The sequence below is a fragment of the Pseudopodoces humilis genome, chromosome 1, assembly GCF_049639895.1.
Source record: "Pseudopodoces humilis isolate 2021_Gansu_Grassland_sample_001 chromosome 1, ASM4963989v1, whole genome shotgun sequence".
In the NCBI taxonomy this organism is placed as follows: Eukaryota; Metazoa; Chordata; class Aves; order Passeriformes; family Paridae; genus Pseudopodoces; species Pseudopodoces humilis.
Genome location: NC_142200.1, coordinates 46,879,603 through 46,896,140, shown reverse-complemented (window position 1 = coordinate 46,896,140; position 16,538 = coordinate 46,879,603). Strand labels below are relative to the sequence as shown.

At 40.8% G+C, this 16,538-nt stretch overlaps 1 protein-coding gene across 7 annotated transcripts in view; it reads left to right on the top strand.

Annotated features, from left to right (window-relative positions):
- The window catches only part of GREB1L (GREB1 like retinoic acid receptor coactivator), a 133,213-nt gene extending 116,682 nt beyond the window's left edge, over nucleotides 1–16,531 (top strand). For 4 of the 7 annotated variants that reach the window (XM_088059942.1, XM_088059952.1, XM_088059946.1 and 1 more), the window contains 11 exons: nucleotides 416–518; nucleotides 3,423–3,578; nucleotides 3,790–3,929; nucleotides 5,634–5,795; nucleotides 6,084–6,291; nucleotides 6,968–7,133; nucleotides 7,848–8,075; nucleotides 9,438–9,579; nucleotides 10,648–10,848; nucleotides 12,208–12,346; nucleotides 13,819–16,531. In XM_088059942.1, the coding sequence (XP_087916068.1) occupies nucleotides 416–518; nucleotides 3,423–3,578; nucleotides 3,790–3,929; nucleotides 5,634–5,795; nucleotides 6,084–6,291; nucleotides 6,968–7,133; nucleotides 7,848–8,075; nucleotides 9,438–9,579; nucleotides 10,648–10,848; nucleotides 12,208–12,346; nucleotides 13,819–13,982 (1,809 nt within the window). In that variant the 3' untranslated portion in view covers nucleotides 13,983–16,531. Of the gene's footprint in view, nucleotides 1–415; nucleotides 519–3,422; nucleotides 3,579–3,789; nucleotides 3,930–5,633; nucleotides 5,796–6,083; nucleotides 6,292–6,967; nucleotides 7,134–7,847; nucleotides 8,076–9,437; nucleotides 9,580–10,257; nucleotides 10,334–10,647; nucleotides 10,849–12,207; nucleotides 12,347–13,818 lie in introns of those variants that run through there. The other 3 variants (XM_088059950.1, XM_088059939.1, XR_015773294.1) reach the window with 2 other exon arrangements.
- The last annotated feature ends 7 nt before the right edge of the window (nucleotides 16,532–16,538 follow it).

Sequence of the window (16,538 nt, the reverse complement as noted above, 5' to 3'; positions counted from 1 at the left end):
TTGAGGTAAAAAATCAAAGTCAAATTTTAAGGCTAAATCCATGCTGAAAGTGGTAAGGAGTGGAAGGGTGGTGCTTTATGTCAGGAGAGGATGGGTGATTCTTTATGTCACGTTTTAGCCTAAATGAAACACACATGGGTGGGCATAACATTGCCTTGAGCACATCAGGAGAGAAGCAGTTACCACTGCTTATCTCCTTGCACACAAAAGTGACACAGGCTGTGACCAGGTTGTGCTCAGAGACCAATTTAGTAAAAGTGTTTTCAGTATAATGGGCAATATTACATCTTGCAGTGTTTTCAGGCAGAGCTGAACACAGAGCTTTGGGCTAAGCCCAGAGGCATTTATCTGAAATTCACCCTTCCACTGTAGTAGTTTGGGTTGGCATTTAGACTTTTTTCCATCTCTGGCTCAGGTTGGAAAGACTGGTTCATACTTGCAGTTCCTAAGGATTCTCTTCCGCATGCTGATCCGGTTGTTGGAAGTAGATGTGTATGATGAAGAAGAGATCAATGCCAGTAAGTACTTAGCAGGTATTTTTAAGATGTATCATAAAGAGCCTATGTTGTGTATTACTCAGCAAGGAAGTTCTTAGGCTCACTGAAAGACTATGAATTACACCTACTACATGTCCTCTCCATTATTGTGTAGCTAGACTATAGGTGTCTGCATATATTTCAGTATAGATTGTTAAGAAAGTAAACTTTATAATGGGCTTATCTGAGAACTATTAAATGTATTTTGGGCTGATACATTTGTGTAGCACTCAAATGAAAGTGAGCACAAAGCTGTAAATGGGCAACATCTGCTCATGTTATCTCTCCTTGCAGGTTTTTAAGTGCTGGCTGCTTTTAAGCAGATAGTACATTTAAGAACATTTTGTTCCTGGCTGAAACCTAACTATTATTTATGTTTATTTAGAATTTATATACCCATTTTCAGTAAGATTGTCTCCTGTCTGCAGTTTGCAGGTTTTATGCTGAGAATAAAGGGGAGCAGGATCCTCTTTGGATTTGTGCTCATTTGTCAGATCTCACAGATCCATTAGCTGCCATGGCAGGACTTTGCCTTGAGAAGAGCAAAACCTTTTAAAAATTAGTCCTCTTCATGGTATTCTGGTACATAACTCTCATTACCATTAGACTGGCATCTTGAAAATGTAGTTGTTATTGAACCTTTGAAAAGACTAATTTGTATTTTTGTTCATACAGTGCTATTAAATGCAAAAAAGAAAAAAAAAAAGAAAAGAAAAAATATTTTCCTTTGATTTATAGCTTTGGCGACAGTTATTCCCTCATTATTTGAACTGAAGTACTCAGAAGCTTAGGATGAAATATCAAAATGTAAGAGATGTTCTACATCTTGCCGACTGCCCCGTTGAGATCACAGCAATGTGTCACACCCTTGCCAGGAATGCATGGAACTCCAGAAGAGCAGTTTGGGTTTGCTTGGGGTTTTTGGTTATGGCTTTTTTGCTCCCACTGCTTCTGTTGGAATGCTTCTCCAGAGCCCTCGTGTTTTCATTATTTTAAATATTGCTTTATTCTCCACCCCAAATATGTTTCTGTCCCATTTATACACGTTCTCCTTGGGACCAAAAACACGTAGTAATTTAAATTAAAATAATTTTTCTCTTCTTTGAGATTTGTTTCTTTGGAGTGGTCAGGCAGCTATCTTACCTCCTCTTCAGCATTCATCTGGGTAGTCTGGATCTTTTTACAGGATTCTCACAAATGACAGGCTCTTTATTTTCCTTATCAGTTTGGTACTCTGGCCTACACATCTATTTTCAATTTATCCTTCTGGTGCATGGGTGAGCAGAACTGAATGTTTAACCAACCCAGCCTACAACAGCTCATGCATTCGCCTGCCCCCGCTGAAAGCCCCATGACTGATGAAACCTATGATTGCACCGGTCTTTTCCATTCTCCCTTTTCACTGGCATCAATGCTTAGCTTGTACTCCATGGTTTCTCAGCAACTTGGTCATTTCCAACCAAGGAGCTCCCAACCTGCTGCAGAAATGCATAAATGTACACATGACTCACATTTTTTCTGTTAAATATCACCAAGTTTTTGTTGTTTCAGTTTCCAAGGGCATTGAATTCTTTCCAGCTGATCTTTGATTCCTTCTCCAGGTTGACAATGACTCTTAGGAGTGTGCTACCAGCAAACTTAAACAAAAGTTTAAGCTTAAACTTTTTTGTTTAAGCTGGTGACATTAGTGAGGATATTAAATAGTGTGCTGCTCTACTGACCTTTTAAACTTCATTGCTAATCTCACCTGCCTTAATGCTTACAATGTTACATGCTGCCATCTTTTATTTAGTCAGCTCTTCAAATTTACAGACTATACCTTGTCTCCATTTTCTTTAGCTGTATTAATAATTTGTCCTATAGTATCATACCAAGTACTTGTGTCCAGAAGGATAACATTCATTGCATTTCCTTTGTTCAGAGAAATAGGTATTTCATAGCCATATAATGGAAGTAACATAGGATTTCTTTAGTCAACCGATTTGCATTTTGTCACATTTTTCATTTAATTCAACATCTATAATTACTTCCTTTAGCCTCTCCAAATTTTGAATATTACCCAGGTCAAAGTAATGGACTCAAAGCTCTGTAGATTACTGTGTTACCTCTTGCATCAGGGAAGGGTGAGCATGTGCTTACCCGTAGACCCAACTTTCATTTCACCTGAATTCACTTTTCTAAAATCAGTAACCTCAGTTACACACCTACTTTTGTGTGTTCTTCCATGTAATTTTGATCTGAATTGACTCATGTTCAAGCTGCATTCCAAAGTTGCTTTCTTTGGCCAGTGTTTTCTACCATTCCCATTGCTTAAACTTGATTTTCTACTTTAGACTTGTCTCTGTTGGATCAATGCAGAAAAGTTTCATTTGATCCTTGCTGGCCACATCCTATTCTATAAAGACAGTGTTTTCTACTGCCTTTATCATGTACTGCCAGCTACTAGTTCATACATAGTTCATACAGCCTCTCTTTCCTTCTTTCTGCCTTTGGATACTTTTGCTTCTTGTTTACCCTGTGCTCTTCATTCCATCACAGAGAGGCTCAAAACTACTACACCCGTGCCTTCTGCACAAATAAGACCATTCATCTGAGCATTTTATGCTTACACCAGAGTGAAATATACCTCAGCAGGTATGATGAGGAACAGTGCAGAAAGATACCTAGGAGGCTCCTTCCCCTGCTTGCAGTTTTTAAGGAATTGCCATTTATTTGAAATGGCTTTGTGTGAGTTGTAATTTCACTGGCAATATTTATGATGTTCATAGATGTCACTCTATGTGTGTGTGCCTGTGTGAGTTCCAGTGCAATTGTAAAGCAGCAACCATAACACAAACATCATTTGGTGGGTATCTGATTTGGCTTACCTGAAGTGTGTTGTTGCAGATCATACAGAAAACAGCGAAATTACTCAGTCTAGCAATGACCACTGGCCAGACATTGAGATCTTCAGCAAAATATCTTTTGACCTGAGTGTACATGACCCTAAATACAGAAATATAAGTCCTGTATACACAGAACAACTCTCAAGAGTGAAACAAGGTAAGTAAAATGTTGAATTTTTTAGGAATACTTTCCTACAGAGACACTCAGTGTTTATTGGTTCATTTGAACACAAATTCACAAGAACCTTTAATCTCCAAAATTAAATGGAAAAAAAAAATTATGTATTCTTTACAGTTTTTACCAGGATCACAATATTTTTTTTTTTAAGGCTCCTAAAATTTCTACTACTTCCTTTCTTTCTGCACAGAAACAAGCAAAGAAACAAAATCAGAGGAACCTAAGAAAAGGGAGACTGTGTCCATGATGCTGACTAAATATGCAGCTTACAACACCTTCCATCACTGTGAGCAGTGCCATCAGTACATGGACATTAATCCTGCTGCACAGGTTGGTGTCAAAGTCTGAGGGTAAACAGCATCCTTGTTTTTTTATTGTGGTCTCTCCAGGCATACTGCTCTCATCTCAGGACTCATGCTTTCACCTTCCCTGAGATGGAATTGTTTAATTCTTCCATTCTCAGGGGAGATATTGAGCTGCAGACCCAGCAGCATCAACTGTGTCTGCCACATTCTGAATGAGCAGTTTTCTTCTACAGCTGCCTCTGGCAAATGGTGAATATTGTGATTTGTTTTCTCAAGCCAAAGCATTATTCAGCCTGCCCAGAGGGTTTGCAGTGTCTCACGGGAGAAGGCTGAAAAAATTAAGAGAAATGCTTGTCTAACCTAAATGCCAGCCATCCACACCTGTGATGGGAGATGGCAAGGCCTATTTCTTCCTCACTTTGTATGTAACTGTGCATCCTTCTCAGCAGTTGCTTATGAGTCACTGGACAGAAATGAACATTTTAATCTGTCAAGTTAAAAAAAACTTTAGTTTCTAAAGCAAACAATTATGCTCACAGGAGACTGGCGAGTAAGATTATTCCTGGTTAATAGCTCACACATTATTTCTTAACCACCAGCAGCAGTTTACCTTGAAGTTTCTTATCTCAATTCATTCCTTCCTTGCTTGCTAATGTTTTCCAGCAATTTACTATTAAGATATGGCAGCCTAGGCACCCCGACCTGGCAGTGCACAATGCCACTTCCCTCAGAGCAGCACCAGCAGGTCTGATCTAAACCTCATTCTTCATTAAGTCCGTTGATGGAAGGAAATCCTCTCCAAGGATATCTGTTGTTCTCTCCACTCATCTTTGTGCATGTGGTTAAATGTAACTAGTACTAATAAATATAAACATCTACTTGTATGTGCCAGTGTGAGCTGTGTATATAGAATTAAGATAATTAAGCTCAGGGAAATTACACTGTCAAAGGGGAGTCATTGGATAGCAAACATTATGAAGGGAGAGAGATTTTTAAATGCTTTAACAGAACCTAAATAAAGTCCCTTGCACTTTCCATCTTAGGCTAATTATTTCCATTTTTAGCAAAGATTATTGAAAGCTCATTGGTAAGTGTAAGTGATTTGACTTGGAAGTAAGACAGATGCTTTTGTAGGATGAAATCTATCATCTGCATAGGCATTTGTGTACACTTATATGGTTTAGTGAAGTGCTGTGCAAACTTAAACTCACCCAGATTCTTCATAGCCTTATTAATAGTGTGGTCTGCTTTGGTTGCACAACTACTTAGGAGAGTATTGCCACAGGAAAAATACTATTCTGGTACCAATACAGTAGTGCTGCTGCTGAGGTGTCTGAATGACAGTGCATGTTGCTGTGGAGGCACCCCCACAGGCTGCACTGCTCTTTGAATCTTCTGGGGAAATTGTTTTGGACAGTTCTTTCCCTAGTGTGTGTGTATCTATATATTTGACTTCTCTTTGTAAATATTGATAAATAATTCCTAGCTGAAATGGACTTCAGAAGAGTCCAGTTTGGCCAAAGACCATTACTGGTACAGGGAGCTGGTTCCTTTAATAGCAAGGCCTAAATAATGGACCTTATTGTGAGGAAAATGATTACTGAAAGAGAGTGGTTTGGATGTTTCTCTGATGGCTTCCAGTACTGTGACTGTAAGAACTCCTTCTCCTTACATACTCCTTATGTGTTACCAGCTTGGAAATCTCTTTTTGCTGCTTGTTTGTATTCAGGTGTCTGACTCCACTCTGCATGCATTCACGTTTTCATCCTCTATGCTGGGAGAAGAGGTTCAGCTGCATTTTATAATCCCCAAGTCCAAAGAGAACCACTTTGTCTTCAGCAAACAGGGAAAACATCTTGAAAGCATGCGACTCCCACTCGTTTCTGACAAGGTGCGTGTGCTGCTCTTACCCATCTGCTGCATGGTCAGCTTGACATACATATGCAAATTAAATGGGGGGAGGTTTTTTCCTGTTGTCTTTTTGTTTTAAAGTCCTCTGTGTAAATCTTGCCTGACTATCCTTAGAATGGGTTTTTTGAGGGCAAAATTCTTTTTTCCGTTCCTAGTGTCCAGTAATTGGTGATCTTAAAATCTGGTATAAAAAAATAAACAAATAGAAGTCCCTGTCAGGAATAACCTGCTTTTTAATCTAATGTTGCCAAAATATCTTGTGTTCCAGCAGAATTTGAATGCAGTCAAGAGTCCTATCTTCACCCCATCGAGTGGACGTCATGAACATGGACTATTGAACCTCTACCACGCCATGGAAGGCATCAGCCACCTGCACCTACTGGTAGTCAAGGAGTATGAAATGCCACTTTATCGAAAATACTGGCCCAACCACATCATGCTTGTCCTGCCAGGCATGTTCAACAACGCTGGAGTTGGTAAGAGACACCATGCTGTGAAGGTATCAAAATCTACATTGGACAATGTGGACCATGCTGTGGCAGGAAACATTGCAGCAGCTGCTCACATGCCTGCTGTGATAATAGCAGCAATGTCTGTGCAAAAATGTGGAAGAACTGCTGTCAGGGGCATGGAATATATGTTTGCGTGGATCACTGCCTTCTCAGCTTAAAATCTGATGTTTTATGGGCCATATAGACTCATTTTACTCAACCCTGCTGTGTAAATATTCATTCTAGATGTTTTACACATATTCAAATTGCAACATTTTAGTCAGCAGAAGGTAAATATTAACTGCAGCTGAACCCTGGGGGCTTGAACTTTGGAATTTATTTTCATGGATGCTGAGTATATTCTGCAAGAAGTTTTAGATAGCTTCAGTTTTTGGATCCTCTTTGTGGTTCAAGTTACGTTATTTATGCCCACAAAATTGTGTTCTGCAGAGTATCTTAAAGCATCCAGTCTTCTTGGAATCTGCCTTTTAGATTTAATCACACTGAAAAAGGGACATATAGATTTCTTTATAAACTAAGGTGTTATGAGCGGTAAGTTCAAAAAGGGTAATGACTGCAGATGTTTGTGTTACCTTTCTCTGGAAAGAGTGACAAAGTCTACTGAAGATGTCTGTATGTCTTCTTTATGGTATTTCCTCAGGTGCTGCCAGGTTTCTTATTAAGGAACTTTCCTACCACAACCTAGAACTGGAACGAAACCGCTTGGAGGAGCTGGGAGTGAAGCGCCAGTGCGTGTGGCCCTTCATTGTGGTCATGGATGACTCCTGTGTCCTGTGGAACATGCACAGCCTCCACGAGCAGTCCAGGTTGGTACCCACCCACGCTGGGTCCTTGCACTGATCCAGCACTGACAGCAGCACATCTGTGACCGAGGCTCATCTCCAACATCTGGCAGGGTACTCAGAGCAGCAGGATGTTTGGCCATATGTTTGTCTTGTTGACCACCAACATTCCACCACCTGCTGTCAAACACTTCCACATGACTGTGCCCTTAGATTTTTGTCAGTACCACCAACAGACCTCTGCTTGTGTTTGTTCTTTGCCTAGAGCCACTCTTGTTCCTGTTTGAGAACTCTTGTTGACTGTTTGAGTGAGTTTTCAATATGTTACTTTGTTTTGATTCCATTTCTGTTTCTCAGAGCAAACAGTTTATTTGGGGAGCTTAGAAGGCATTAAGCTCTTGACCTTCTCAGTTCTTACACTGTGCAGTACAGAGAAAATAGCATTCCAGAAATTAAGTGTAAGGTGACTTCTTTTCCCTTCCCAAATTGCTGTGTAAGAACTTATTCTACTAAAAGGCTCATTTTCTGAATGGCTGCATTGATGGGATAAAATTAGTTGCCTGTTGCTGAAGAAGTCTTAATTTATGTATCTAGTTTTATAGCATCTGGAGTGAACATTCCCAGTTGTCAATGGAATTTTTTGGTCCTTTTTATTCACACATATGTATGTATAGGCAGTGTATGTAATATAAAAATAATAAAATATGTTTGTATGTTGTGTATGATCATGTTTTGCAGCCAGTCCCTGGAGCCTGGGGGTTTCAGCAAGAATGTGTCTTTGAAAAGCGTCCTCCAACACATTGAAGCCACCCCCAAAATTGTTCATTATGCAATACTGGGTGTTCAGAAATGGAACAGCAAGCTGAACACCAGGAAATCAAAGGCCCCGTTCTCCAGGTGCCACGTGCGTGATTTTATACTGCTCAACATAGACCTGACCCAGAATGTGCAATATGATCTAAACAGGTAGGCATTACATACACATCTGTGGAAAAATACTGCATTGACTTGATAAGAACCTTGTCACAATGTTTCTGAATGCTCCTGAGATAAACAGAAAGATCCTGCCTTAGGTAATGAGTACACAATCACAAAAATAAAACACAGTGTGATACATTTCATCTGAATGAGTAAGGCATCAAAATAAACCTGCCATAAGCCAAGAAAACCTGGGGAAGACAGATCAAGGGCAAGGAAGAGCTTCAGAGGACTGAAAAAATGACGAAGAAAGTAACTTCAGAAATAATAGAAAAAATAATTGGGACACCAGAAGTACAAGAAGCCAAAATGGCATCAGTTACAGGAAGAATGGGAAGCTTCCAAAGTGCCTAAGAGGAGGGATTCCTTGTATTTCATTCAGAGATAGCTGTTTGTCTCTGTTGCCACTTGAGTTTGCAAGAAAAACAGATGAAAAAATTACTTTCTACTATTTCCTTCCTTTCCACTCCCCCTCCTCACCTAACTTCATTCTAAAGCATTTGCAATAAAGCACCCATATCATGGGCCTTTATTGCTAGCTCTCATCACAGATTGAAGAAATACCCAATTCTTCCTCTGTCTCTGCCGGCCATAAACAGCCCTGGGGCTTCTTACCTTGGGCTCCTGCTGCTGTTTTCAGGGATCCTGTGTGTTTCAGTTTGGAACTGTAGCCTGTCAGTGCAAGCTGGTTTGACTTTTGGAGCTCATTATTTCACATTCTGTGCCAGGCTGAATCATGAGGTGGGAGTCAGCCCATAGAAGTGAATGACGACATCATGAATAGTGGAGGACTAAGGTTGCTTCCCAGCAGCTTTTTCTCCCATAGCCAAATAATTGTTAAAGCCATATTTTTCCCCTGATTCCAGTTTATGGAGAAATATGTCATATGGAACTGGCTTGTTCAGAAGTGGAAGTTGGTCACTGCAGAGCTTCTGTCAAGTCCAAAATATGTAATACAAAAACCCCAAACATAAAAAGAATTTAAAAAAAAAGAAAAAAAAAAGTAAAGGGTGGGGAGGAAATGATTGATGCCAGTGTGTGATGAGCATGAGAGTGCAAGCCAGATTTGGTGTGGGGAAGAAGCACACAGGCACACTGATAAGTGAAGGCTAGTTTGGGTTTAGATTAGCAGCTTTCCTCAACCAGGAGCACATTGAAGGAATGAGTCTTCAGAGCTCTGCAGAAAATTTGTAGTGGCATCATATCAGATGATCTCCAAAAATCTCTGCTGAGTGCATTTCATATAATATACATTACATATAAATACTGGTGCATTTCATCAGGGGGTGTGTGAATGCTCGTGCACAGCAGCCACACAGCTGCTTCAGTGACCTTGTGTTTAATGTCCAGGTATTTCTGTGAAGATGTGGATTTTAATCTGCGGACCAACAGCAGCGGCCTTCTCATCTGCCGCTTCAATAACTTCAGTGTCATGAAGAAACATATCCAGGTTGGAGGACAAAAGGACTTTGTTGTTAAGCCAAAAATCATGGTAAGTATGGAAGTATGCTCTGTTGTACTTAAGGGGTAAAATCAGTACCTGTTTTCCTTAGAAATAATGAATTCTCTAGTTCTTTAGTTTTTTTCCATGCTTATTTGATGTCTGACATTCATGGCTTAATCCATGGTAGGGCTACCACATCAAAAATAGAGAACAAGAAACATTTTGCTATTTATAAATTACTAAAAAAACCCCATCCTAATCTATTAGAAGATGGACTGAGACTGGGAAGAGTTTGGTCTAGCTTTTCAGTGGTATCTCTGATGGAGGAAGAATTTGCAGACTGATTCAAAACAGGCAAGTTGTACCAGATTCAGTTTTTAAAATGTTAACACAACCATAAGTTTCTGGTGTTTGCTGATTTGTGATGACTTTCAGTCTTTGCACTTCCTAACAAGAAGAGGGCTAAGGAAAGGTTCTGAAAACTGCAACCTTCTGAAATTCCCCCGGAAATCCAAGTATTTATAAAAATATACCAAATATTTTATGAGTATGTTACACCTATTCCAGCTTTAAATGGAGGTGTATTTCAAAGGATGGTTTTGAACACATCCCACACCATCTCCCTTTTAAAAACCACCTCCCATACTTCACAATTTAACTGACTAAACTCTGGGTTTGAGTATTTTTGAAGATCATTTTCTGTTTTTTCTTTTCTTGTGGTTGCAGTGAAATCTGTAGTGATGGACTGGCCTATGAGAAAACTCCATAGAAAACTCTTTTTATGGATGACTCCACACAAGGAGTATGTAATTTCATATAATGCCCAGGAGTAAGGCAGGATGAAGGGCACTGTAACAGTTTGAACTCCCTATTTTATGTCCCTTCTTTAGGCAAGCAGATATTCACAGAAGTATGTAGCAAGCACAGAACAAGCAATTAATTTATTTCTGTGCTTTGGTGCTATGTGAAAATTGAGTGGGGAGTTTTGATCCTTTTGTTCCTCTTCTCTCTCTTCCTGCTCTGTCATGGCAATCCTTCCCCCAGTTAGAGGAACTCCTGCAGAGCAAATACATGGAGTAGGTGGGTTAAAAGGGGTTCCCCTTGATTTCACTGCAGGTCTCAGACAGTGTGGCACCAGTAATGCCTCTTCAGTACGTCTGTGCCCCTGACAGTGAGCACACATTGTTGGCAGCCCCATCTCAGTTCCTCCTGGAGAAATTCCTTCAACACGCAACCTACAAACTCTTCCCCAAGGCCATTCATAACTTCAAGAACCCGGTATTGGCCATCGACTGCTACCTGAACATCGGGCTTGAGGTACAAAAGATTTGCAGGGATGAGGGGGTCAAGGAAATGCAAACCTTTACTTCGATATCTTTGTTGTGTTGAAAGGCATAGGGGAGGGATCATTCTCTTGTACTCGGCACTGGGGAAGCCACACCTCAAATCCTCTATTCAGGTTTGGGCCCCTAAATTCAGGAAGGACATTGAGGGGCTGGAGCATATCCAGAGAAGGGCAATTGAGATGGTGAAAGGTCTGGAGTACAAGTCAGATGAGAAGCAGCTGAGGGGGCTGGGGGTGTTTAGCCTGGAGAAAAGGAGGCTCAGGAGAGACCTTACCACTCTCTACAACCACCTGAAAGGTAGCTGTAGCCAGGTGGGAGTTGGCCTCTTCTGCCAGGTAGCAAATGATGAGACAAGAAGAAACAACCTCAAGCTGTGCCAGGGGAGGTTTAGATTGGATATGGGGAAAATTTCCCCATGGAAAGGTTTGTGGGTTCACCATTCCAGGAGGTATTTAAAAGATGTGTAGATGTGGCACTTGGCAACATTGTTTAGTGGTGAACTTGGCAGTGCTGGGTTAACAGCTGGAGTCAGTGATCTTGGATCTCGTGGATCCATGATAACAGTGGGATCTCAAGGAGCGAAACCTAAACAATTCCATGATTTGCAAAGGAATTGGGTGTGTCTGTCTGAATATTATTTCATACAAATATTATTTCATACAAAACAGAAATCCGACAGTGATGCCATTCTTGATAAAACCTGGTGTTCATCCTTTGATGCTTTTCATGAACCTGGGTTTCAAGGAAATTAGATTTTTGCAAATATGTTCTAGATGTCTGCAGGTGGGAAGATTAAAATTTTTTAACCCAATGGTCAGTTTGGGTCTGGAGCAGGGTCTATGTCTAGCAAGGGTGTTGTTCAGATAAATTTCATGGAGGCCAGTGGTAAGATAAAGGAGACGCTCTTTGATATACAACAGCCATCACAGCACTGAGACACAAGACTGCTTGAAGCCACAAGCATCAGTTTTTCCCCTACTTTTGGAATCACTTACTTTGTTTGACAAATGTATCTTTATTAGAATAACCTATATAATCTATAGAGTCATTTCAAGCAGGTAGTTCGCAGAGGTAAAAAAAAAGTCAACCTGAATTACAGAGAGCCCTGAAATAATATGTTGCAGACTCAGTGACTAAATCTGAGTCTAGAGGTTTGTTCCATGTGTTACTTCTTTGGGAAAGTTTTCTCAGTACTGTAGTCTCGTTGGATTGGATTTTTATCAGAGCACCAGCTGACTTGCCTGTTATCACTAAGTTATATTTCATTCCATGTAAGTCATCCTTAGACATTGCTGAAACAGAAAGCATTTCTTTCCCCCTTGTGTTTCAGGTGGCCATATGCTACATTAGCTCTCGCCCACACTCAGTCAATGTCAACTGTGAAGGGGTGTTCTTCAGTGGACTTCTGCTCTATCTCTGTGACTCCTTTGTTGCTGCAGACCTCCTCAAGCGGTTCAGGTTTCTCAAAGGTAATCTCACTTCTCTGCTAGGCATCCTGTGTGCCTCTCGCCAGCTAATAATAGTGCGGAGGAAAAGGGAAAGGCAAAGGCATAAGCAGCTTGATTAAACAGCTGCATTATTTTCACAGTTTGTTTTGGCACTGTTTTCAAAAGAAATAGATGGAGTGGTTTTTGAGGGTGTATCAAACTTCTGTTCCTGCTGCCAGATAATTGAACCTTAGGTAAGCATTGATAAATGACATTCATTAAGTTACTTTAAAGTGACATCAGCAAGGATTCTGAAAATCAGGCAGTGAATTGTGCAGTCAGCAACTTGAGAGTTGTGAGCATAGATGTTATTGATGAGGACAGGAAATTCTGCTCTGGCAATCAGTCTAAAACATCAATAAATCTTCAATTCTGTAAATAAAGACAGCTCTTAGCTGGAGGAGAATTTGGTCTGCCCCACCAGAACTTCATCCACTCATAAAAATCTTCCTTTTTGTCTTAATGCTGACAATTAGCAATTAGCAAATTGCCAGAGGAATTAAATAATGCTGAAGTGTGTTGCAGAGCTCCAGTGCAGTTGTGGTGGCATACCTGAGCTGTTTCCCTCTCATGCTGACTGAGGATGGTGCATGTGCAAGGAGACCACAGGGATGATGACCCCTTAGCTAGTTCCAAGAACCACATTTTGAAGTTTGCTCCTGTGCCCTCTTACACCCTACAGGGCAGGGATAGAGGAGGAAGGCACAAAGACACACTGGGGATGGTGCTGCCCACCACCAGGTCCCAGAGTTGATGCAGTCAGAGAGGGCACTTTGTTGTTTCTTGGGCAAGGGGTGGCTTCTTCCCAAATGCAGGCAGTGGATGCCTAGTAGGAAGGGCCTTCCCTTGCTTCAGTCAAGCAGAGGAGGGATCTGAACCGAAACTTCCCATATGCCAGGTGCATGGGCTGGAGCACAGAACGAAGTCCTGAAGGTGTCCAGTTCTTCTGCTTTACCAAGAGCAGCTCTCATACTCAAGGAAGTCAGTGGATTTTCTTAAGTCAGTTATGGGACTTGTTTGGCTTAGCAGAATTTCATCAGTGACCTTCTACAAACCCAAATGTCCCACAAAATAAACAAACAAAAAAAGTAGGCTTTATTATTTGGGCTTAATTATCAGTAGTAATTTAAAGATCCAGTTAATGTTCTCCCTGCTGGAGTTGATGATATTAACACTGCCTGACTGTTAGGCAGTGATATCCTGTGATCCAGAGCACACCCCACACCATGCTTGCTTCTCCATGTCTGTGCCTTCCTGCAAATGGACACATTCAGATCTGTCCTGAGGCTCCAAAGACTGATCTGAGCCTGCAATGGATGGTTGGTGATAGACCCTTCTAATACTACTTTTCTCCTCCCTAGCAGCAGAGATTTCTTTAAAATATCTTAGGGAAATCAGTGAAGGAAATGAGTTGTTATTGTACCTTGAGAATCTAATGCGCTTTTCAATTGAAGGTGCCACCCTGTGTGTCATATGTCAAGACAGAAGCTCACTACGGCAGACAATAGTCCGGTTGGAGTTGGAGGATGAGTGGCAGTTCCGACTTCGGGATGAGTTTCAAACTGCAAACAGTAGTGATGATGAACCACTCTATTTCCTTACGGGACGCCACATATAAGCTTTGCTGAGACACCGCTAACAAAGAAAAAGAAGAACTTTTTTTTTTTTATAAAAAGTACAATCACTGTGGAGAAAAGTGCAACCAATATTTATCTAGACTGCTCTAAAGGATTCCCTGCATTCTGGAGTAGCTTTATTCTTTGGGATAAGATTACCACATTGGTTATGATTTAAAAGATCCTGGATTCCAGTTATTTTCACTTCATTCACAACCTCCGACACTAATCACACAGCCAACCAAGCTGTAGGATCTGGAAAGATGTTTTGTCAAAGAAGAATCCTTTTTGTATTCAGCTGAGTTAGGGGAAGAAGCTGTTCTCCTCTTGCAGCTGTAAGCTTGAATGTGTTACATGAAACACACCCTAGCATGTGGAATTTATCGAAGATAGGTGGAGGAGAGCCCACCGTGTCTCTTCAGCTCTGTGCTGTGGTACAGGAATACTCAGGGGTTTGAAACTACAATATAAAGTAGATATTTGTGTTACAAGGAATAGTCTCGTTCTCTGTGCAGTGTTAGTTTTAAATTTGTAATTGTGTATGTATTGAAACTGTCTTTGGCAAAATTTCCACAGGTGTTCAAAGTTTACTACTTAAACCTGAACAAACGGGCAAGCGCATGGCAGGCACTGTGCACCCTTAGCAATGGTATTTTGCCCCAGTAGGCACCTCCTCCTCAGCTCCATGGCCCGAAGCAAAAGGATTCTCGGAGCTGCTCTCTTTTCAGTTAGAGACCAGAGTAACTTCCCAGCAAATCACTCTCCTCAGAGCTTTGGAAACTTGCGGTCCATCCTCCTTTGCGTTTGGAAATGAATCCTCCTGTCTGTCTGGTGCCTTTGTGGTGGACTGTCTGCAACTCTCTCCGTTTCCTTTACACTCAACTCCAGTTTGCTGAAGAACTGAGATCAGGTCTGAGTTGTTCCCGTAGATGAAGCAACACACCAAGAAATGTGCAGAAGAGTAACAGTGCCTGAGCTGGACCCAAGAGAAACAGAAAGTATTCTACAGTAGCTCCAGGGGGGAACAGGGAAGAAATCCCAGGGAGCTGGGACTGCTCAGGAGGGAATCTCCAGAAGCAAAGATGTGTGAATCCGTGTACTTCTGTAAATACTGGCTCTGCAGCAATCGCACACTGTCCTATTTCCAGCCGCAACACTGATCCCAGTGAAGGTGTTCTGGAATTAACTCGGTGCCGTAGCATTTGGCTGTCAGGGGTGAATGTAGCAGTGCTCTGTTCCCCTCACACTTAGCAGGAGTTGCCTCATTGAGGTTTACACACACACCCCCCCCAACAATCATCTTTCTGCAAATTGTGACCCCCTTTATCAATAAGAAAAACGCAGTGTTCTTAAAGGCTATTCAGGAATATGAATTTACTCCCCAAAAAGCAATGGAATTAATGCATCTTTATACCTTAACTGCAGTCATTGCAGAAGGACCTGCCAAAGCAGCATTTTTTTAAGGCATAGTGTTAATTAAGCAACTTTTTTTATCTTGTGAAGAGATGTTTACAGATGAATAAACATAATATATTTGACAGAGGCCAAAGGAAAACGGTTTGCATATGTCTTTGTTGATGTAGCATTATTTCTGATGCTGTAAATTAAGCAAATTTCACATGAACAACCCCTTTCATTAAATTTATTTTTTATTTTCCTTCAGATACAACTTGCCTTACCTATTTTAACACTGGGAAGAAGTTGGGATATAAAAGATGATTCTTGAAGTGTTTGCTACATGCCTGAATGTATTCCAGTAGCTCTGGTTTTGCCAGAGGGCTTAAGGCCAGCCCCCAGTCTTAGCATGGTGTAGAGAAGTGTCAGGTACTACATGTTCAAAAATGGTTTCATTTTTGTTCGTGTATTTGATGTTTGCACTAAGTTCTTAAAATTCCAGGTGCTGAGACTACTAGGAGGAGTTAGCCCACTGGTAGAGCAGAGCAAAATCATCCTGAAGGCTGAGAGTGCATTTAGAAAATCAGTGTATTTGCCTACCTTTACCAGCTAATAGTAAACCCATTTCCTTAGTGCTCCCCCTATGGAAGCAAAAAGTTTTGGTAACGCTTTGGCCCGAGTGCACTACACCAGCCCCAACAGAGCAGGCCTGTCCCATGGAATGCTTTAAAGTGGCTGCCTGTGAATTCCTGTTAAGGAGACTCATGGTTCACAGGCACATGATTGCTATTCTGTTTTGGTTTTAAGCCTTGCCATTAAGACCATTCTTATGAATGTATGAAAATTGGCCAGCGTTATATTTTACCTGTAGATGTTCTTGTCTATTCACAGGTTAAAACTGAATGTAAACTAAGATTTAAAGAATCATATGCAGATGCTTTTTGCTTAACTTATGTAATTGCTTTTTGTGACTTTTGGAAGAGGGTTAAAAACATTGCTTTCCTAGTGTAAAGTTTTCTTAACCAAAAACTTGGTGAATTTAGCTTCACTAGTCAGTCTACCTCATGTTATTGTTTATGAACTGAAACTGTCTGAAGTTGTGGCTATGGTATGTTTATAATGTGCTTTCATTAAATTTGAATATATTAAGTTACCATTTCAGA